The following is a 22,444-nucleotide window of genomic DNA, read 5'->3' as shown; positions in this document are numbered from 1 at the left end:
CCTCCTGTTCTTCTGTGCTTTTCTCTCTGAGCCAGCTCTGTTCCCCCTCACCCTTGACCTGCATCCTCTACTTCTGTCTCACCATGATGGAATGCAGCGGCCCGCCCTTTGGGTGTGCATCTCTGTTTCAGAGACCAGCAGGTGTTTGGGGGTTTTAACTGGACTCTGTCCTTCCTCCTGGCTCAGCTCAGCCTCTGCCAGGTGCCCAGTCCTGGGCTACCATCTGTGGTCTGTGGTCACGTGGTATGGACATGGCTGCCTCCAAGGTTATGAGGTGGGGAGAGTAAGAGTGGGGTTGCCAAGAACTGGAAGGGATTATGAATGGGTTGACAGTCCAGTAAGTGTTCAGTGCAGTCCTTGAGAACTGGTGTTTCATGCAGCCTCCTTGGAGAAATACTTAATGATGGCATCTGTGAATTTGGGAGGTTTTGTGAATACCAGGACCCACTGTGTTTCCTTAGGCTCATTGCTAGTACTGGCAGCATCCAGCCGAATATTCTGGAACGTTTACTACTCTTGATATGCATGGCTTAATTGGTTTTTTAAGCAGGTGCAAATTGGTATGTAAGAGGGACTCATTTCGATGCACATTCACTAGCTCTGGGCACCATATGTTAAGATGTGGTGCGGTGCTGAGGTTTTAGTTTGAATTACTTTGATTACAAATAAAATCAATTTTTTTTGTCTTTATTAGTTAGCCATTTTTTTTTTCTTAAATTGTCTGAAAGTACTGTTTTCCCTTTGGGGTTTTTGGCTTCTTTGCTTTTATTTGAATATTTTGAACCTAAAGTAAAGCAGAAAGTAGAAAAACCACACAAATAAAAACAATGTGGCTTCATGAATTATGATGAGGCTCCCCTACTCAGGCAAGAAATAGAGCTTTGCCAGTTGCCCCCCAATAGAAGATCCGTGGGCTGTGTTGCCGTCATAATACCCTTCTCCCCCCCAAAATAACTGTGTCGGCTGTTCTTATTTTTTATTAAAAAATATATTTTTAGGTTTATTTATTTACTCTGAGAGAGAGAGGAAGGGGCAGAGAGAGAGGGAGAGAGGGAATCCCAAGCAGACTCTACACTGTCCGCCCAGAGCCCAACACGGGGCTTGAACGCATGACCCTCGGATCGTGACCTGAGCTGAGATGTAGAGTCGGATGCTTAGCCACCTGAGCCACTCAGGCACCCCAGAAACGGATACTTTTAATGTTGCTTTCCGAATATTACTTTTCCTTTAAATTTTTCCTAATAATTTGACAAGGAATTTTTGTTGCCAGGGTTTTCTACACAAGAAAAGATTTTTGGTGTGTCTTCACCATTATTTAGTATAAAGGAATTCTAAATCCCATTTCATGGTTTGCCTTCAACTCATATTATCCAGACACCTCTGGATTCCATGAACAAGCAGTAATTGCACAGCACCTATTATGGGTGTGCAAATTAAAATAGTATTTAAGAGGTGCCTGGGTGGCTCAGTCTGTTAAGCGTCCGGCTTGGGTTCAGGTCGTGATCTCATGCTTTGTGAGTTTGAGCCCCACATCCGGCTCTGTGCTGACAGCTCAAGCCTGGAGCCTGTCTTCGGATTCTGTGTCTCCCTCTCTCTCTGCCCCTGTCCCGCTCATGCTCTGTCTCTCTCTCAAAAATAAACATTAAAAAAAGTATTAAAAAATAAATAAACATTAAAAAATAATAAAGTCGGATTTAAGACATGGTGCCTGTCCTCAAGCAACTGGAAGGTGTGTTAGGGAAGAGCCCCCTACGTCCCGTGCTCCCTGCTGGCCTGTCCACACAGCACATGAAAGCCTGCCGTTTCCACCTTTTCGAATCCTCCCCCGACCCTGCAGCTCCTGTCCAGGCTCAGAGTCTCTGCGCACCTGTCCCATTTGCTCTCACCATCACCCTACGAGCTGCCATTTCTCTCTGCTGTTCTGCAGACCCACCCCCCATCCTCCACACCGCTTCCAGCATGGTCTTTCTGAGACAAAAAAAAAGCCTGATCATGTCACTCCTTGCTTTAGAAACACACGCTCCGGTAGATCGTGGTGATGGTTGCACAACCTGTTGAATGCACTCAACGCCACTGAAATGCACACTTCACAATGGCGGTGATGGTGAATTCCATTCTATGGATTTTAACATAAAAAATAAGGGATTGGGGCGCCTGGGTGGCGCAGTCGGTTAAGCGTCCGACTTCAGCCAGGTCACGATCTCACAGTCCGTGAGTTCGAGCCCCGCGTCGGGCTCTGGGCTGATGGCTCGGAGCCTGGAGCCTGTTTCCGATTCTGTGTCTCCCTCTCTCTCTCTGCCCCTCCCCCGTTCATGCTCTGTCTCTCTCTGTCCCAAAAATAAATAAATGTTGGAAAAAAAAATTAAAAAAAAATAATAATAAGGGATTAAAAAAACCCCACGTGGTCCCTTGGATCCCGCTGTAGGACACTTCTAGTACCTTCACATCGTGTGTCTTTTCATCCTCCCTACTGTCCTCACCCATGCACACCCCCTCTCAATCCAAATGGCTCCCCCACCGCTCCCCCTCCTCCCCCTCCTTCCCTTCCACGCCCCCTTCTTCTCCTTCAGATTCAGCCTGTGTGACTTTCCTAGAAGCCTCCTTTGACCCTCCTCCCCATACCGTCAGGCTGGGTTCGGTGTCCCCACTGTGAATCCCAGCAGCAGCCCTCTATCCTAGGGGTCAGCACTCTGTACTGTGATCATTGACTGGAGAGTCACTCTTCTTTTTTCTTAATGCATTTTTCTGTTCTCTTTTTTCATCCTGAAACAGGTGTCAATTCCTTCCAAGTCTACATGGCGTACAAGGATCTCTACCAGATGTCTGATAGCCAGGTAGGTCCTCCTGCACACCTCCTCTCCTGGGCAGGAATAGGCCACCGTGTCGGGCAAGACAGCACAGGGCAAGGGAGCTGTGAGAAGGGGCAGGGGAGAGGTCTGGGTTCAAGTCCCGGTCTGTCCTCTAAATCGCCGAGTGACCTGTGTCAGTCCCCACGCCTGCTGGGCCTGCATTCCTTTCTGGCTCCTAGAGTAGGGTGGAGTGGGGGGGTCCCTTGCACGGTGGTTCCCAAACCCAGCTCATCCTTAGCATCCTCTAAAACGCTCATTGAAAAGACAGACTCAGATCCTATCACAGACTTTCCAAAAGCTGTGCAGTTCATCCTGGGGCTCTAGCAAGTTTGGGGACCATGCCATTAGCTCTGACTCAGAGGAGTGGGGACCATGCCGTTAGCTCTGACTCAGAGGAGAGTCCTGGCTGTCTCTCCGGCCAGTTGAGTGACTGGGGCCACTCCCTCCCTGAGTTTTCTCACCTGTGCAAGGCGGTCATCTCTGGCCATGCCGGCTTCAAACAATTGTCGTGTGGGGACAGCCGCTATACAGAAGGTGCGGCTCGATGGTACAGGTGACGCAGTGACTGTCTGCCGGGCGCTTGGCCTTCTGACGCCACTGGGGCTCCTGGTTTGTTTTGTTGTCAGTGCCCTGCCCTCTGCTGGTTAAAAAGGCAGGGTGGTGCACTGGAAAAGGGCAGGGATGCGACAGCCAGACTGCTTGGCCGCAAGCTTTGGCCTTGCTGGGCAGCCCGAGGCAGCTTTCTCAACCTCTCTGCTTTAGACTCCTAAGAGCCTCATGAAGGTTGTCGGAGGATTGGATGAGTTCACACGAGGCTCCAGGGCAGTGCCTGGCACATATGGATGCCAGTAAGCTGTAATGCCTTCGATGTGTGATGGGAGATGCTTCCGTGTCTTGCCTTTCAAAATAAACACGCGCAGTTGTAGAGAATCACTTACCCCCAGATGCCCTGGAGGCCTCTGCTGTGTCACCAAAAGGCTAAAACTGGCTCAGTCTCATGACAAAGTAGCATGAGTCTGTCTAGCATAACTGAACTTTTCACCTGTTCTATTCTAACCGCCAACCCCCACGGACAGGTGGAGTTGAGCGATGGGGGTCCTGGAAGGTGCTTCCTGCCCCTATGTATCCTCCCCGCCTGCCATCTCCGTAGAAAAGTACACATCCCAGGGTGGGGTGCTGCCTTGCACACTTGGAGAACGAAGGTAAAATTCGAGAGGCTCCGGAGAAGGAACGTGGGGGCTTTGGGCCTCACCGCGTGCACATGTCTGAGTGCTGATCCTTTGCAGGTGGGAAGAGGGCAGGGGCGGTGGGCGGGACCTGTACTGCCTACATAAGGGGTTGCCTGGCAGGGTGCATATGACCTGAGTGTTAAGAGTTCTTGTAGACTTCGACCCCCGCCCCACTGTGGTCTGGAAAATGACACGCGTTCAAGTTCTCGTAGAGCTGTGCAAACCCCCCGGGTGCCGCAGGACAGGCTGAGCGCATTCAGTTACACAATCTCAATAAAACGAAAACCAGCTTCGCACCCTCGTTGTCCCCGGCGGCAGCTGAAGGCACGTCAATGGAGCAGGGCCACAGCGAACGCGAAAGGCGCGGGTGGGCACCAAGACGGAAGGCATATTGTGCCACGGTGCGGCTTTGATCGGTTCTGCCCTACCCGCAGCCTCCTGCTTTAGCGTCCAGAGGGCGCCAGGGTCAAAGGGAGATCCTCTCCAAGGCTTAACTTTCCATCCGCGTGAACAGAATGGTCGTGCCACGGCCACCGGCGGGTGGGTGACTGAGCGTGAGCAGAGCACTCTTCGCAGCTGTTCAGGCTGTGATATATTTTTTTAAATCTCCCCCAACCCCTGTTTGTTCTTCCCCAGCTCTATGAAGCCTTCACCTTCCTTAAGGGGCTGGGAGCTGTGATCTTGGTCCACGCGGAAAATGGAGACTTGATAGCTCAGGTGAGCGGTGTGGAGGGAGGTCCGCCCTTCTCACTCCAGTCGGCGGCCGTGTGCAGAAGGTCTGATCGAAGGGGTGGGGGCATCGGTCAGTGAGGTGGCCAGGCAGCGAAGGGGCAGGCCGGGAACTGGATGATGCCTCAGACGCTCCAGGTGGGCGTCACACACGCACCGTCTGCAGGGGGCCTTCGGCAGGCCACTGAGGACCTCAAAGGGTTTGTGTGAGAGACAGATAAGGATTGAATGGAGATGCTTTGCAGACTTGGGGGACACCAGAGGTGAGGCACGTGGGAGCTGGGGTTGATCATCGTCTTATGGGACTTGGGAGGGGGGTGTGATGGCTAAAGCCCGGCCCCCTCCACCTCCCAGCCCTCCTACCTCGGGCAGGGAACTCTACCCCACGAACATTCTTGTTCTTCGTCCAGAAGCACCTACCTTGTGAGGATTAAATTCTATCGCGTATGTGAAGGGCAGTGTCTGACGCATTATAATAGGCTGCAGCGATGCAGAAGCTTTGGGCAAAGGGAGACATTAGCCCAATGTGATCATTCTGGCTGTAGAATGAACTTGGCAGGAAAAGGATAGACGCGGGGTGACCAGCTAGGTTCTACTTCATTTCTTAGAAGGAATGAAGACGGGAGATAGAGGAGGTGGAAGAAGCGAAGTGTGTGAAGGAAGGAGCACCTTCTTCAGATTTCATCGAGTGACCAGATGGAGGAGAAGAGGAGGAAGGCAGGGATGGCCACTTGGCCTTGCAGGGGTGGGGGGGTGGGTTGTGGGTTGGTCATGACGTCCCGAGCAAGGTCAGGCATACAGGAGACTTGGATGCATCTAGTCAAGGGAGTTAATACCAGGCACGATGCCGTGTATATGGCGATGCTCACAACTCCATGGCATAGAGATGGCATAGACGTCCCTACTTTATAGATAGGGAAACTGAGGCTCAGACAGGAACATCTTGCTCGCTGTTACATGGGGCACAGAGCCAGGACGGTAAGGCAGTTCCATAGCGCAGCAGGACTGTGCCGCGATGGTGAAGTGCGTGAGATCTGAAGATTCGCTGTGAACGTTAGCTACTGGCTTTACTTGTTATTATTTGCATCCTTGTAGTTTTTCTGTGAAATCAAAATTCTTTCAAATTCAGAGTAAAAAGCAAACATGTTGTATCACGCAGCAGAATTCTGTTCATTGGTAACAAGTCACTAAGGCTAGCCCACAGCCAGAAAGTTGGGGTTGTACAAGGGTGTGAATGCCAGGGAGGGAGTATCGCTGGGGGCCCTCTCCGAGACTGTCTGCCAGTCTGTCCTCTGACCCCCAGTGACTGATATCCCTCTCACATGCAGAACACATCCATCCCCTTCCAGGGTCCTCCCGACTCCCCGTCACAGCCCCGTCACGGCCCCAAAGTCTGGAAGTGTCTAGGTCAGATCTAGGTGTAGGTGAGGCGCCTTGGGGACAGTCCCTATAATATGTAGGTCTCTGGAGCCACAGAGGTGAGTTATCTGCCTCCCCTCGACACACACTCAACATACAGCATCAACGGTGGGTGGACATTCCTTTTCAAGAGGGAAAACGGAAAGCTTCAGGATTGGTCCATAGCCGTTCTGAAATCTGGTCAGATACATGTTGGCAGCTCCTTGAGTGGTCTTGGAGCCTGAGAATAGTTCTGCGTGGTTCCTGGCTCCGCCTTCCGGGCTCTTGGCTCTATCCCCCCGCTTCCCGTCATCGATCCGTCCCATGGCAGGCAGCACGTGCCTGCAGCTGAGCCTGCTTCCTGCCCCGTAGACTTTGAAGGTGCAACTGCCCCCTTTCCTTTCGAGGAGTTCTCATTCCATTCAGCCCAGACTGCCAGTGTTTTGCTAGAGTGATTCTCCCCAAACCTTTGTTGGCCTCCCGTGAATCCCTCTGTGGCTCACCCCATCAGACAAAAGGCACCCACAGATTTCTTCCAGATAAGTCTACCCCTACCCTGGCCGCACCCGGAGCTCTGTAGAGGCCCTCTTGTCGGAGAGGCTCTGGGGACACACCCTCAATCTCTTCACAGGCCTTTTGTGACTGATTCACCCTGTGGACAACCACCCTCCATCTTTCCAGATCTTCACCAAGGTTGTGGAGTCACTGGGCTACTGTCTGCTGCTTATGCCCTGCATTTGATATTTGCTCAGAAGACATTTCTTCATCGCACTATCCTCTACTCTTTGGAGAAGTGGAGAATTTTCAAAACTATCACGTCCTGGTTCCTTTTTAACACCCCTTGCTTCTTTACACCCCCTCTTTCATTTTACTCCAAGCAGCGGGAAGAAACCAGACAGATCCTCCCAACAGCTCGTTGGGCAGTCTCCTGCGTGGGGCCCCGGCTCATTCGGCCCGTTTCTGCCCTCCGTGTCGCCACGGAGGGCAGTGCGCTAAGCCTTCTGCTAAGACACAGCGGGCTCTAGCTTCCAAAAATGTCCTCATTTCCTCCTGAGGTCTTACTGCCAAGGTCCCCCAAGGTCCGTCTTTCCACAGGCGGTCCATTCCGGGCTACTTTGGGCTTTCTTCAACACGTGCCTTGAAATTCTTGCAGCCTCCGTGCACGGCCTGGTCCCAAAGCCACTCCCACAGCTTCAGGTGTTTGTTACGGTAACACCCTACCTCTGGTCACCAACCTCTAGGTTAGTTCTCTGTGGCTGCGTGACGAAGCACCCCGGCACTTAGCATCTTAAAGCAGTAAACATTTCTTATCTTCCTGTCCATTGGGTCAGGAGTCCAGGTGTGGCTCAGCTGGGACTGTCACAGGCTACGGTGAAGGTGGCAGTCCTAGGCTGGACTAGGACGGGTCTTCCAACCCCACTCAGGTGGTGCTTTTCAGGATTCCGTTCTTTGCAGGCTGTCAGACCGATGGCCTCTGTTCTTTGCTGGCCGTTACGAAAGGCCGGCTCGGTTCCTTGCCAGCGGGGAGACTGGCTTCCTCCCGAGAGAGCAAGGGAGAGAGCAAGGTGGAGGCCAGAACCCTTTTGTAGCCTCACCTCTGCAGGGACATTCCATCTCTTTTGTCCGTGTGATGCTCATTAGAAGCATGCTGCTAGGGCCGGCCGGGCCACATGCCAAGACGGGATCGGTTACCCAGGGCACGGAAGCCAGGAGGCGGGCTCGCTGGGGACCTCTCAGAAATCGTCGACCCCACACATCTCCGTTTTGCCTAGTTTTGAACTTCATAAAAATGGAACCACGTGGCATGTGTTCTTTTACGTCTGTCGTCTTTTGCTCAAAACGCAGTCCGTGAGATTCCTCCCCGTTGTCCACAAAACCGTAATTTTTTTCTGTTTCCATCACGTGTGGAATTCTGATGCAGGAATATGGCAGAAATTATTCTCTCACTGCTGGATGTTTGGATGGTTTCAAATGTAGGACTGCCGTGTACAAAGCTTCTGTGCACATTCTTGCTCAGTCTTTTGTTAAACCTGTGTTCCCGTTTCAGGGGCGCCGGGGTGGCTCAGTCAATTAAGCGTCTGACTTTTCATTTCAGCTCTGGTCATGATCTCACGGTTTGTGGGTTCGAGCCCAGCATTGGACTCTGCGCTGATGGTGTGGAACCTGCTTGCGATTCTCTCTCTCCCTTTTTTCTTCCCCTCCCCTGCTTATGCTTGCTCATTCTCTCTCTCTCTCTCTCTCTCTCTCTCTCTCAAAAAGAAATAAGAACATTAAACAGATTTTCTTAAAAACCTGTGCTTGCTTTTCTGTTAGTCTATACCTAGGAGTGAAATTGCTGGCTGGTGGGTGCATGTATATTCAGCTTTGGTTGTTACTGCTAAACCATTTTCCAGAATGAACAAACCCACATACCCACCGGCAGCGTGCGAGACGTTTAACTGCGCGTGCTCGGCCCGCAATCTCTGCCTGGAAACCCTGTTCCGGTTTTCTGTGACCTGTGCTTTCCTCTGTCATAGTGTCTTAGGTCCTTCCTCCCTCCTCCCTTCTTCCCTTCCTGCCTTCTCTCCAACAGAAACGGTAACAGACAATTAAACAATCTTGCACAGGGCTCTCTCCATATCATAAAATCATTTTGTAGACTGTGTACAGAAATGCTTTCTAAACACCATCTGTAATAGCTGAAATTGTTCCATGCCTTACTCAAATCCACCCCAACTCTTAGACCTTGACCTTGTTTCCTGTTTACATTTCTGTAGTAAGCTCAAGCTTCATAACCAGAGATGCAGTTGAAATTAGGTGGTTTTTTTTTTTTTTTTTTTTTTTTTTCATGGCTGATAGGGCTCGGGGGCCCATGGTAGGGATGTGCCTGAGAATGATACAGAAATGCAGAAGCGAAAATTAGCAGCAGCACAGCTGACATCTGGGCAATATAAAACAATTTTTTTTTTTTTTTTAGAAATTATAGTATTCCTGCAGCAAGGAAACCTTGAAGCAAATGGGTTTGGATCTAGGGCATTAGCTCAGGGAACCATTTCAAGGCTACATGACAAGCTTGAGGTAGAGGCTTTTCGGTAGAATGACAGGCGCCAGGAAGAGGAGGCCGATAATGAGAACCCGCTGCCGATTACTGATTTCCGCTACACGCCGGGTGCCATGCAGGCATCTCACAGATGCCCCCTCCCTGACTCATTGTTGGAGCTGCAAGATAGAAGCACTGATGTCCCCAGTGTAAAGAAGAGAAGGCTGAGGCCAGAGAGCTTGACCAACTTGCCCAAAGTCACAGAGGCGGCCAGTTCTGTGGCCGGACTCCCAGTGTGGGGCTCTGTGGTTTGTTTCCACGTTCACGCAATACCCACACACCTCCTTTCTTGCCCAAGGAGAGCCCTGCAGCAGAGAGTCGGGGATGGGAAAGGTGGGTGGGTGGTCTTTAGAGCCCGTTTCCTACCCGCCCCCTCACTGGTGTCGGGGCACTGAATAGAGAGCAGGTGTGGATGCAGACAGAGGTCCTGGGTTGCAAAGGCAGAAGGAGGCAGGGGGAGCAGAGGGAGCAAAGAAGCTGGATCACCCCAGAGCCCATGTTAGGCTCCCATAAACCACTCACCCCCCCCCCCGCCCGGGCCTCAGCCGCCCACCTACCTAACCAGGGGCTGGAGAATCGGCCTCTCCCCATTGACTTTCTACAATCCCTGACTCGTTGCTCTTATCTTGCAGGAACAGAAGCGGATCTTGGAGATGGGCATCACAGGTCCTGAGGGCCATGCTCTGAGCAGACCTGAAGAGGTAATGGGGCCTCCCCTTGGGTGTGAGTCTGACGTGGCCGAGGGCTCGCCCTGATGCTGTTCCAGCTGGAACAGCCCAGCCAGAGCTCCCGCCTCCATCACATTCCCCTGACGTGGACACCCCAACGTACATGGCCTTCCCTGGGCTCTGCCCTCTGACTCGGGAGCCCTGGGGGATGGAGATCAGTCAGAGGAGCCAGGGAAAGGCTCTGCTTGTCTCAGGGCCCACAAGCTTCACACCAAGGCCCCACAAACACTCCAGTGACCTAACCATGTCCAGGATCCTCACGAGGATCTGTGTCTCTGGTGATAGAAAGTGGAGCCGCATGTTTGCGACCTGGAACCTACCAGCTTCTCCTGGACATTGCCCACTGTGTTCTAAGACTCCAGCATGGATGAGTTTCCATGGCAGGCAGTTTGTGTGTGTGTGTGTGTGTGTGTGTGTGTGTGTGTCTGCTGAGGGCCTGGCCTTGTGCCCAATCCTGGGGACACAAATACCCGAGTAGAAAGACGTTTTACCCCGAGGGGCTCTTGGTCTAGGACAGTACTCTGCACCCGAGCCCCGTGCCCCACAAGCTGTGTTCCTGGTCCCTGGTGAGATCAGGGAGACTGTGTTTATAAACATTTATAGCACATGGACTTGACTCCACATCTAGGCATGTGACCAGTGGGTCCAGCCGGGAGAGCAGGGTGGGGACCCTCTTGGGTGTGCATGGGTGGGACCACGTTTGGGGCATCAGCAGACTGGAAATTAAAAACAAAGCCGTTCAAAACGTATCTGGTCCTTTTATTCAAGACGCACTGGTCTACAGGAGGGCAAGGTGGTTTTTTATGGGCTTTTTGATGCTTTATTCTGCCTGGTCTGTTCCCTTCTAACAGAACCTGCAGCATACTTCCAAGCAAGCATAATGACACAATCCTGTCTCCCAGCCCTCTAACCAAATACGTTTTGACTCGATATTTCCTTTCTTTTTAGAAATCTAGTGTTCTTTTGGAACTGAAGGGCTCTGATTCAGGGAGAGCCCTGGGGACTTGGCGGGGGGCGGGGGGGGTCGTACTGCCTCTCTCCCTCCCTCCTGTGACCCGTGTATTGCCGTGTCCTCAGCTAGAGGCCGAGGCTGTGTTTCGGGCCATCACCATCGCTGGCCGGATCAATTGCCCGGTATACATCACGAAGGTCATGAGCAAGAGTGCAGCGGACATCATCACTCTGGCCAGGAAGAAAGGTACGCAGCCCAATGCCTGGGCCTCCTGCGGGGCAGCTGGGCCATAAGGAAGGGGGTCGTCCAGTGGGGTCAAGTTCACTGGTGGGGCCACTGCCCAGAGACACCCTGCCAGCAGTCTAAGCCTCAGGCAGGTTATTATCCCACCTTGCGGGATCAGATAATGAGCTCTGCATTGTTCCAGCTCCGTCCTGGATGGCACCTTGAGTCAGTGATGGGGCCGGGCTGCGTCAGCTGTGGGATCCTGCCCACCGTCTTTCTGGTCCCCTCTGGCCCTTCATCCTGAGTCCCCTGTCTAGGGCCCCATGGTCAGTGTCTGCATCCAGGGTCAGTCATGGGGCCCACAGAGTCTCAGCTGCGGGTTGGGAAGGAAGAAGATGGTTTTCCAGAGCCAGGGGGTCTGTGTTGGACATCAGGTGGTCCAGGAAGCCAGGCGCCCAGCTCAAAGACGGACGTGCTACATGACTGCTTTGAGCGTCCGCTGCCTTGTCTCTGAATGGCCCCAGGGGCTCATAGACTGGAAGCCCATGGCGGGTCCCCAGGGCTCCATAGGTGTTGGTTGATGCTGTTCTCGGCTCCATGTTGGCCATTCACTTCCTGCCTTGGTATCCTCACCTCCCGAGTGGGGCCCCAGTTATCAGGCCGCCTGCCGCGCTGGGGACCATCGGGTGAAGGCCGCAGTGGGTGCGTTCTAACCACAGGAGACTCAGAGCAAGGGCCCGCGTACCGTCCCCAGGCCTTCTCGAGAGTGAGGTCCAACAGTCTCCAGCAGTCACCAGACCAAGAAGGAAGAAGGGTGCCCAGAACATCTGCCTATCCAAACTTAGGGAGAGAGAATGACAGACAGATGGACAGATGAGGGCTAGTGCCCATTGCGCAGAGACAGTGGCCGGAACCCTTTTGTCGTGGAGGACATTCGCCAGGGACATTCGCCACCGGGACGAGGTCCGCCCGTTCCCGCTGCTTCATGTGAGGCCGACCGGGGAGTTGTGGGTCCGTGGGGAGGGCCAGGTGGAAATCAACAACACAACAACCGTAATGGAACATCCACTGTGTACATTATGTTCCTTACTTCTCATAGGAGCCCCGGGTGGGAAGTACCACCAACTGTATTTAAGAAAAATCTTCAGTACTGTATTTTAACTTAATATATCCAACATATTCTTTCAACACGTAATTATATGAAAAGATCTTAATGATCTATCGGTCTTATTTTTTTCTGTGCTGTCTTTGAAGTCCAGTGTGTCTGTCGCTATTACAGCACATCTCAGTTCAGACCAACCCCAGTGGCAAGTGCTTGACAACCACGTGGTGGCCACCATATTGGACAGAGCACCTTTGAACCCATCATAGCCTGGTTTTAGTGTCGTTAAGGGAAAGCTGACAAGCAGAGGCATTCAAAGAGGGTGCTCTAGTATGACACAGCTTGCTTAGGACTGGCTCCATCTTAAGGATAAGGAAACTGAGGCTCAGAGAGGTAACAGGAATCTGGAAGCAGTCCTAGAGCTGCATGGAGAGATGTGGTGACCTCCAGTCACGCATGGCTGTGACAATTTAAATTAAGTAGAATTAAATACAATTTTAAATGCGTTCCTTGGTTGTGATAGCCACATTTCACATGCTCAGAAGCCACGCGGGGCTAGCGGCTGCTGTCCTGGGCACCACAGATGTAGAACCTTCCCATCACTGTAGAATATGCTCTCGGACATGCCAGACCGCTGGAGTTCAAAGCCTGCCACCCCACCAGGCCAGCAGCATGGCTCCGGGCAAATTCGGTGGTGTTACTGGCCCGCATCCCAGCAGCGTCTGTCTCTGTGAGCAGACCTGTAGCCGTGCCTATGGGCTTTGTTGTGGCAGAAGCACATCTGGCCTGCTCCCCAGAAGGCAGGCTGGAATTTCTGGAAAGTGAATGTTCTGGAAGCAGCTCTCAAGTGGTGGGGGGGTGGACACACAGCTCAGCTCCCACACCCTGGGGGTGGGACAGCCCTGAGGTGCCAACAGCCGTCAGTATCCCAGAGGCCCCCGCGGCACCGAGCTGCAGGTGCCCATGGCCGTGGCTTGGTGACAACTCACCTGTTCCTGACGTCTTTCTCTGCCTTATGTCACTTCCTCAATCTCTAGCCAGTGCTGCCTGGAATCACCTCCCAAATAAAACACTTGAACTTGCCTCCTTCATTTGAAGATCTGCTTCTGGAAGAATCCATACTGGGAGAGCAAATCCCGTCCCTGTGCCTCAAGGGACAAATCTGCCAAAGGGGATAATGGTCATATCCAAATATTAAAAGCACGACTAGTCCGGGAAGTTGCTGGGTGGGTCAGCAGGTGCTGAGTGAGTACCTGGGCAGCCGGGGGTCACTGGGCTGCGTGGTGAAGCCAGGAAGGACAGACAACATGTTGCCCCTCAGAGCCTCCTTTTCCCGTCTCTGAGACCCTCCACTTCTATTACACCAGCATCCCACACAAGACCATCTGCCCTTAACCATGTGTGTTCGTGTCTGTCTCCAAAGGTCCCCTCGTGTTTGGCGAGCCCATCGCTGCCAGCCTGGGGACCGATGGCACCCACTACTGGAGCAAGAACTGGGCCAAGGCAGCGGCATTCGTGACCTCTCCTCCTCTGAGCCCGGACCCCACGACACCTGACTACTTGACCTCCCTGCTGGCCTGGTGAGAGCCCAGGGGGTGGGGGGTATATTGGGTATACTGAGGTCTATCGGGAAGCACTCAGGATTAGGAATGAGAGTCCAGGATTCACCTTGGGCTTGTCACATAACCTGGAATGGCTTTCTGCCTCGGTTTCCTCATTGGCAACGTGGGGGGGAACATAGTATCTATTGCAGAGCTGGGTATGATGCAGTGTAGGAAAATGGCCTGGGATGTAGGGTTCACTAAGTGGCTCCTATTATTTGCAAAGCACCTCCTGGCCACGTGCACACAGTAGGAGCACAGCCACTTTTGTCCCTTCCCTGCTGTTGGTCAGCATGAGGGAAGAACACAGGCCATAGAGAAGGGTAAGTGGTGAGGTACCCAGGCTGCTCTGGGAGTAGAGATACGTGCTCACAACCAGGAGACTTGCAGAAGGCTTCGTGGGCAAGGTGACATCGGGCCTGGAGCTAGAGGGGGAGTAGGAGTTTGCCAGATAGGGGATAAACCAGGGCTTCTGGTCAGGAGGGGCCCCAAAGGGGTGAGGGTGTGTGCCTGTCATGGAAGTCTCTCCCAAATGATGCAAAAACCCTTGACTCGCATATCCACGGGCTTACTCATCATCTGCAGCCTGCTGTCTGGCGGGCAGCTCCAAGTCCAAATGGACTCCCCGTCGTCCCCCACAAAGCGAATGCTCCCACAGTCTTGCCCATCTCTGAAGATGGCAGGACACAGGGCCCCAGAGGCCCCGGGATCTGACCACTTCTCACCCATTGGCTGTGGCCATCCTGGCTCATCTCCGACAGGCCCCTGTTTCTGTGCTGCCCCTTCCACACCCCCAGCACATCACAGTCTATTCCCAACCAGCACCCAGATTTTAAAACCCAACTCAGACCAAACCACTCCTCTGCCTGGAGACTCCCAGGGTCCTCTTCTGTCAACATGGAATCCAAGTCCCACAATGTCCCCCAAGGCCGAGGCTGATCTGGCCTCGCTCCCTCCTGAACCCTGCCTGGCACCTCTTTTGGGCGGATGCCCACTCTTCCAGGTGAGGAAGAGGAAGGCCACCTAGAGAGCCCTACCCGGAGAGCCTGAAGCCCACACTGACCGAACCTTCTCCCAACAAGATACATGGCCCCCAGAGGGCCTTCTGATGTCACTCGCCGATTCCTGGGATGTGCCCCAAATCCTTTCCTTAGAATCTCTGGGGGTTTTCGTTTCACAGCCTGCAATGGGTGCCTGAAATTCAACCTGAACTCAGGTCTGACCCCCACCTTGTTTTTGTCCTTGCAGTGGAGACCTGCAGGTCACAGGCAGTGGCCACTGTCCCTATAGCACTGCCCAGAAGGCGGTGGGCAAGGATAACTTCACTCTGATCCCTGAGGGCGTCAACGGTATAGAGGAGCGGATGACCGTCGTCTGGGACAAGGCAGTGGTAAGGAACCCCCCGGGGAGGTTCCTTTCCCCAGGAACATTCTAGAAGCACCCTTCCTGGCCCATCAAAAGCTGGGGCATTGTGCCCTGCTGGCTCTTAAAGCTCCCTTCCTTGCTTTGGGGCAGAAGCAGAATATACTGGGAGAGCACACGAAGAAATGCGTGACTCTTCAGAGAGCAGCACAGGTCCCATGGGGTCCTCTGTATTTGCAGACGTGACAGCTGCCCTTTACTCTTTACGGATGCAAAATGTTTTCTTTAGCTTTGTTTTGACCACATCTCAGTTCCTGTGAAGATGGTTTTGTAAACCGTGTGTTTGTGTCTGGGGTTGACAGTGGGTAGAGAGAGTGCTTGTTGCCCAAGTCAGCCCCTGTTCCCTGACTTGAAACCCCAAATTTTTATTTTCTATTAAACTTGGACCCAATGAGACCGACAAGATGGCACAGTGGCTGTTGAGCAAATGCCAACAACATACCCTTGAGCGGTCAATTACATTTCCACTCTGATGGGGCTACGCCCTTGGGCTCTTTCAGGAGGGCCGGTTTTCGGCGGGGGAGGAGAAAATTTCAGACTTCTGTTGGGGACTCCTGTCGGCAGTTCCATATTTTTGCCTGTCTGCCCTTCCCCTGGCCCTGTTACGGGGCATTCTTCTCATGAACGGATCTTGCCTTTAGGCTACTGGCAAAATGGATGAGAACCAGTTTGTTGCCATCACCAGCACCAATGCAGCCAAGATCTTTAACCTGTACCCCAGGAAAGGGCGGATTGCCGTGGGCTCAGACGCCGATGTGGTCATCTGGGACCCCGACAAGGTGAAGACCATAACAGCCAAGAGTCACAAGTCGGTAAGTCCTGGCTTATCTGAGACCTTTCCAGTTTGGGTAAGTGATTCTCCCTTTGCAGCCACTTTAGCAGTCTCGGTTAAAAATGATGTGTGAAGTTTTCAACAAGGATGCGATCTGATCATCGGCATGACTCGTTCACATTTCTCTTCCAGTTGGAGAGACTGAGTTTGATCAGGCTCGACTAAGCTGCTGCCGTTCTATTAGATGTGTTTTCTCTCCACCTCTCTCTGATTCTGTGTCTGTCTTTCTCTCTCGGTGGCCCGTGCCCTAGACGCATGCATTCTCAGGCTCAAAGGAGAAGTATTAGGTCCAAGATTCTTTTTCCAATTTCATTATCAAGCTAGGAAGGGTTTGATCTCCTATCTCAGAAACCTCCTACTTCATTTTGTGGTCACTGCTAACAGTCCACAAAGGAAAGGCTTGGACCTAAAGTCTGCCGTGTGTGAACACACCCCCACGCGTGCACGCTCTCCCAAGCTCCAGGCCCCAAGCCTATGGCTGTGGGTTATCTCTGCACTTTGTATCTTATATTCCCTTGACTTCTTTACTCAGCCAGCAAACCTAAGGATGCAGAGAGACTTAAAACCTCTTCCCCTCCCTCACTGCTTGCTGCAAGGCCACTCTGTGAGGCCAGCAGTGATCTTGGGTCCAGATTAACGTCCACGCTCACAAGACGCAGGAGGCCACAGCCTGGCCTCCGGCCCGATAAGTCTGCTACAGGACATGGGCTAGGAGGCAGGGTGTGTGCATGCTGTATCCCCCTGTGACAGGGTCCTCACTGCCACACAGAGGCAGATTCCCAGCCTCCCGGGGGTTACCTGCTGGTAGAGGTGAGGCCACATGCATGAGGACAGGACCCCAGGCATAAGGAAATCTCATAAGAAAGTGACAGGAATCATTTTTAGCAGTCCGTGAGCTTGGGCCCTGGAACCCTGCTTGGCCGCAGGGGTCATGGCCTGGGGCCATAGAGGTCTTGTCCAGTCCATGACCATCCATGACTGTCCCCAACAGGCAGTCATGCTTACAATAACTGTCGTAGACTCTGGGTCTGGAGTTCTTTCTTGTCCAGCAAGAAAGCGGGATGCAGCATTAAAAATGTGAGAGAGACTAATGTCCAGGAAAAGACAAGAGCCAAGAGCCCCGAGTAAGGGCCCTTGTTCCATTTTTATTAGGATCAGAAGGCTTACAAACGTGCTGTTGGGTGTGCACAAAGAGACAGTGAAATCGTAAACATTAACTCGTGGTCGTGAGGGCAAGGGGGTTTTCAAGATATGCAGTGTTAGGGGTTTGGGTTAACACAAAACAAAATCCTGGTGCTGGGTGGAAGGCAGTTTACAGCACACGTGAGACCCCGCCTCTGTTTACCTAAACTGGTCTAGGGGACAAGAAAGACAGAGCATGCCACCTCAGGGTCAACAAGGCACCTTTCTTTTGCCAATTAGCTCTACTTTGGGCAACTTCGCCCTGCGGCAATCTGTAGCCCTATTTACCTAATTTGATCCTTCCTTCCTGTGAAAGCAGCTTTCTGCTATAGTACTCAGTTGGGAGAGGGGGTTGCTTCTGCCCTGAATACCTAATCTTGCTTACACATCTTGGATGTTTTCATCCTGAGATTCCCCTATTCCTATACCTTTGTCCTATACTGGGACCTTCGCCCCACTTTACCTATTCTTATTTACCAAATCTTGTTTACCCAAACTTGGGTGCGTACATCCAATGGGTTTCTAATTCTTTATGCCTTGTTAGCCCATCAGTGCAGGCTTGGGAAATTCCTAGGCTTATTCCCCACAAATAACCAGTGCTTCCTAGTGACATGCTGGCTTCCCTCACCCCCCCATTCCCGGGGACAGGGTCAGGGGGAAACAAGCCTGAGGTCGCCCCCCCCCCCGGAGAAAAGCGTACCCCATTCTTCACGCTTACCACCTAGCAGGCACGCAGTCCCATTTTCATCACTGTGAATGCAGTGATGTGTGTGTGCACGGTGGGGTCTGGTAATGTGGGACAGGCACACGTTCCCCGTGGTGTCAGGAAGGTGTCACATCAAGTGAACATTTGAGAAGGTCTTGCGGGTGAGAGGGTGTGCACCACCCTGCCACCCGCCGGCTGGGGCCGCCCCTAAGCCCACACGATGGTCAAGGTCCAGCAGAAGATGAAGCCCAGATCACTCACTGTTCAAGCCCTCCTGCTGGGGGCCCAGCAGGGACACGGACAGGTGGGAAGGAGGCTGAGCTGCACAGGGGCAGACCTCTCATTTTTCATTATTTCAGTGCGTGTTCAGTGGATGTGCAGGCTCCGTGCTCAGGAGCAGGGTTTCCAATTACTGTCACAGTCCAGCCAGATACGATCTTGTAGTTACTCTGTGCCTAGCATTTCCCATGTGTCCTGTCACTTAATGACCCGTACTTAAATGACGTAGTGGTCATCTCAGGTAGGCCGGGATTAATAAATACAGAAGTGGACGGAGAGAGGATACGTGTATGAGTTCCCGTGGCTGCTGTAACAAAGCATCACAAACTAGTGGCTTCAAACAGAAATGTGTTCTCTTACCATTCCGGAAGCCGTGGTCTTGAATCAAGATGTCCGCGGGGCTGTGCTCCCTTGAAGGTCTGGGGGAGAACCTGTCCTGTGCCTCTGTCCCGGCTTCTGATGTCACTGGGCATCCTTGCCATCCCTTGGCTTGTGGATGGGTCCCTACGATCTCTGGCGTCTCCCTGCGTCTTACCGTCTTCCTCTAAGGACACCAGCCATTGGATCAGGGCCCACCTCCTCCAGTGTGACCTCATCGTAACGAATCCCATGTGCAAAGACCCTATTTCCAAATAAGGTCATGTTCTGAGGTGCTGGGGGTTTGGACTAAAGCATATCTTTAGGGGGACATGATCCAACCCATAATAAGTCATGTGCCGGAGGTCACCCATAAGGGAAGTGACTGTTTTAGGTTAATCCTGGGGAAGCATTCCTCCCCCCATGCCAGGCCAGGTTTGAATTCTTGTCATAGCAAGAGGAGGACTACTCAGGATGCTGTAAGATTTTTGTCTGTTGCATTGTCTCTGTGCAAAAGCAGGGCCATTCACACAGTGCGGGACACCAATGTTTTTTTTTTCAGACCATGGATTGAAAAATGCCTTGTTAGATGTTTTTTCTTTTGCTTTCTTAAGTTTAAAAAAATACTACTGGGGCGCCTGTGTGGCTCAGTCGGTTAAGTGTCCGACCTCAGCTCAGGTCGTGAGTTTGAGCCCCACGTCGGGCTCTGTGCTGACAGCTCAGAGCCTGGAGCCTGTTTCAGATTCTATGTCTCCCTCTCTCTGACCCTCCCCCATTCATGCCCTGTCTCTCTCTGTCTCAAAAATAAATAAACATTAAAAAAAATACTACTTTTAAGAATTAAAAAGGGATCATGTTATATGTTGATCAGTTGAAGTCTACTCTTTTGTAAAAAGAATGCAGCTTCTTTCCTCTTAGTGGAAAAGCATTTGCTTCAAAGTGCCACACCACAGGTGTGTCTGTTTGTGTATCTACCTGTTTGTGTATCCATAGACCACTTAGTTTTTCTAACTCTTCACATTGAGATGTAATTCACTTACCACGATTTCATCATTTAAAAATGTACCATGCAGTGGTTTTTAAAAAACATGTGTATTTGTTTACTTTTGAGAGAGAGAGAGAGAGAGAATGAGCAGGGGAGGAGCAGAGAGAGAGAGGGAGAGAGAGAGAGCCCGATGTGGGGCTTGAACCCACAAACTGTGAGATCATGACCTGAGCCGAAATCAAGAGTGGGACAGTTAACTGACTGAGCCACCCAGGCGCCCCTAATGCAGCAGTTGTTCTATTCAGAAGATTCCCCATCCTCCCCAGAAAGAAACCCCAGACCCACTGGCAGGCACTTCCCATCTCCCCTCTCACAGTCTCTGTCAGCCAGGAATCTCTTTCTTGTCGGATGTGCCTTTCTGGACTGTCGCAGACTATGAGTGTGGCGTTCTCTCTTGTCCAGCAAGAGAGCAGACACAGAGTTGAATATGAGAGAGGCTAATATCTGGGAGGAGACAAGAGCCCCGAACAGGGGTTTTGTCTCCGTATTTATTGAGCTCACAAGATATTACCCACATGGTGAGTGTGAAGAAAGATCTCACACATGTGAACATGGAGAAAACAATCAGACAGTACTCATCAACTTGTGTGTGTAAGAAGCAAAGGGTCTGGCGGGCAAGTGGAGTTTGTGATCAAGGTGCATTGGCGCCGGATGGAAAGTAACTTCCTGCAGGTGAGATAACAAGTTACTCATGATCCCATTACAGTATCTCGCTAGCTAACCTGGGGTGGGTGGTTCTCGCGAGCTAACCTCGGGTGTTTTCACCCCGTGGCAGTTTTCCGTGCTAAGCTTTCTTCCAACCCATTTATGTAAGTAGAATCTCTATCCCCACCCTGGACATACCATAGAAAAAGAATCACACCATATGTGGCCTGTTCTGCCCGGCTTCTTTCACTTTAGCTTCATGTTTTTGAGGCTTGTCTATGCTGTGGTCTCTATCAATACTTGGTTCCTTTTCATGGCTGCAGAACATTCCCTCCCCCGGAGAGAGCACATTACTCATCTCTTTGAGGACCTAAGCATATGCCCTGCTCTCCGTTCGTCAGTGTCAGGCTGTCTTTTACAGGACACAGAGGGACCGAGGAGCAGGAACTGCCCCCTGGGGTGGGGTCTAGGGACCCGGGGCTCACAGATGGAAAACAATGGTTGTGTGTTTTCATTGTGGTCCTTTGTACTCGTTTGGATTATTAGATCGTTCACCTGTCACCTTTGGGAAACAAAACAACTTTTGAAACTCCATGTGGTTGCGAGACCTAGAACCTGGCGCCACGTGGAATCCCTGGGGAGTTGTCACATGGCGCACATCATGTCCTTCCCCTCCGAGGAATAGTGGGCCATGCAGGGCCGAGTGAGCTGGGAGGCCGGCCGGCTTCGACTGGTAGGGAAGTGCTTGCTTCCTCAGTGTCTTTTGGTTGGATGCGCTCATTTGGGCTTCAGCAAGACGTGAGGCACCACACGGCTGGTCGCCGCAGGGTGACTCAAGAAGGCTTAGATGCAAATGTTACCACGGAGAGCAGCCCGTCTGCCCGGGTCCTGGGAGGCAGCCACAAACCGAGGGTGAGGCTCAGTGTTAGCAGCTGTGTGTGGCTCTGTCTCCCCGAAACCCTGAGCGTGCTCCTAAAACCCATCAGAAATGATAAGAGAATCCTTTGGCTGATTACAAATCAATATAAAGAATCGCTAGCTTTTCTATGAAGTAATTCAAAAGCACTTTAAAAAATGGAATGGAGAGGGGGACACCTGAGTGGCTCCGTCGGCAAACTCTTGGTTTCGGCTCAGGTCCTCATCTCCCAGTTCGTGAGTTCGAGCCCCGCATCAGGCTCTGCAATCACGGTGCGGAGCCTGCTTCTTGGGATTCTCCCTCTCTCCTTCTCTCTCTGCCCCTTCCCTGCTTGCTCTATATCTCTCTCTCAAATAAATAAACATAAAGGAATAAAGGAATGAAAATCAAAATCCTGTTTCTAATAACAATAAAAACTAAAGACTTACATAAATAAAAGTTCTTTTAGGCTAAAACGAATCATTAGACGGAGCATACCAATTCTTGCGAATTTAATCTCTGCATTCGAAGTAATCCCATCAGAACATTCAAGGGAATAGTTTTTGAGCTAGAAAAGCAGAGGTCTTAGGTGCTAAATGTGAGAGTAGGTAAACAGTTGTGGGAAGCTGAGGGACAAGGCCCGCTCATCCCTGTTATTAACACGGGTCGTACCGTTGCAGGCGTGGGGGGCGGTTTGCTGTTGGCCCGACAGAGGAGACAGCCAGGCGGCAGACCAGCCGCACAGAAGGATTTGGTGTCTGATGCAGGAGGCAATTCGGATTAGCCGGACAGCGGTGCTCCTTGGCCTGTGGGTCTCAACAGCCGGCCCGTAAGGCCAGACTTCTCTGTGCTCCTTATCTCAAAACACACTCAGGAGGGATCAGAGGTTGAAGTGAAAGTTATCAAGGGTCTATAATAAAGCATGTTGTTTTAAAAATGATGGTTTGGGGGCGCCTGGGTGGCTCAAACGTCGAACTTCAGCTCAGGTCTTGATCTCATGGTTTGCAAGTTCGAGCCCCACGTTGGGCTCTGTGCTGACAACTCAGAGCCTGGAGTCTGCTTCGGATTCTGTCTCCCTCTCTGCCCCTCCCCCACGCGCTCTCTCTCTCTCTCTCTCTCTCTCTCTCAAAAACAAACCTTAAAAAAATTTTTTTAAGTGGTAGTTTTGAAAAATAAATAAATAAAAGCA

The 22,444-nt window shown here is 51.9% G+C and overlaps 1 protein-coding gene across 1 annotated transcript in view; it reads left to right on the top strand.

Moving 5' to 3' along the window:
- CRMP1 (collapsin response mediator protein 1) overlaps nucleotides 1-22,444 on the top strand; it is a 72,911-nt gene that overhangs the window by 42,333 nt on the left and 8,134 nt on the right. The window contains exons 5-11 of the mRNA XM_040488261.1: nucleotides 2,773-2,834; nucleotides 4,715-4,795; nucleotides 9,917-9,985; nucleotides 11,090-11,210; nucleotides 13,715-13,871; nucleotides 15,141-15,282; nucleotides 15,956-16,126. Of these exons, the coding sequence (XP_040344195.1) occupies nucleotides 2,773-2,834; nucleotides 4,715-4,795; nucleotides 9,917-9,985; nucleotides 11,090-11,210; nucleotides 13,715-13,871; nucleotides 15,141-15,282; nucleotides 15,956-16,126 (803 nt within the window). The remainder of the gene's footprint in view (nucleotides 1-2,772; nucleotides 2,835-4,714; nucleotides 4,796-9,916; nucleotides 9,986-11,089; nucleotides 11,211-13,714; nucleotides 13,872-15,140; nucleotides 15,283-15,955; nucleotides 16,127-22,444) is intronic.

This window comes from Herpailurus yagouaroundi, unplaced genomic scaffold (genome assembly GCF_014898765.1).
Source record: "Herpailurus yagouaroundi ecotype Mexico unplaced genomic scaffold, PumYag 28, whole genome shotgun sequence".
In the NCBI taxonomy this organism is placed as follows: Eukaryota; Metazoa; Chordata; class Mammalia; order Carnivora; family Felidae; genus Herpailurus; species Herpailurus yagouaroundi.
This window is presented reverse-complemented; position numbering and strand designations above follow the sequence as displayed.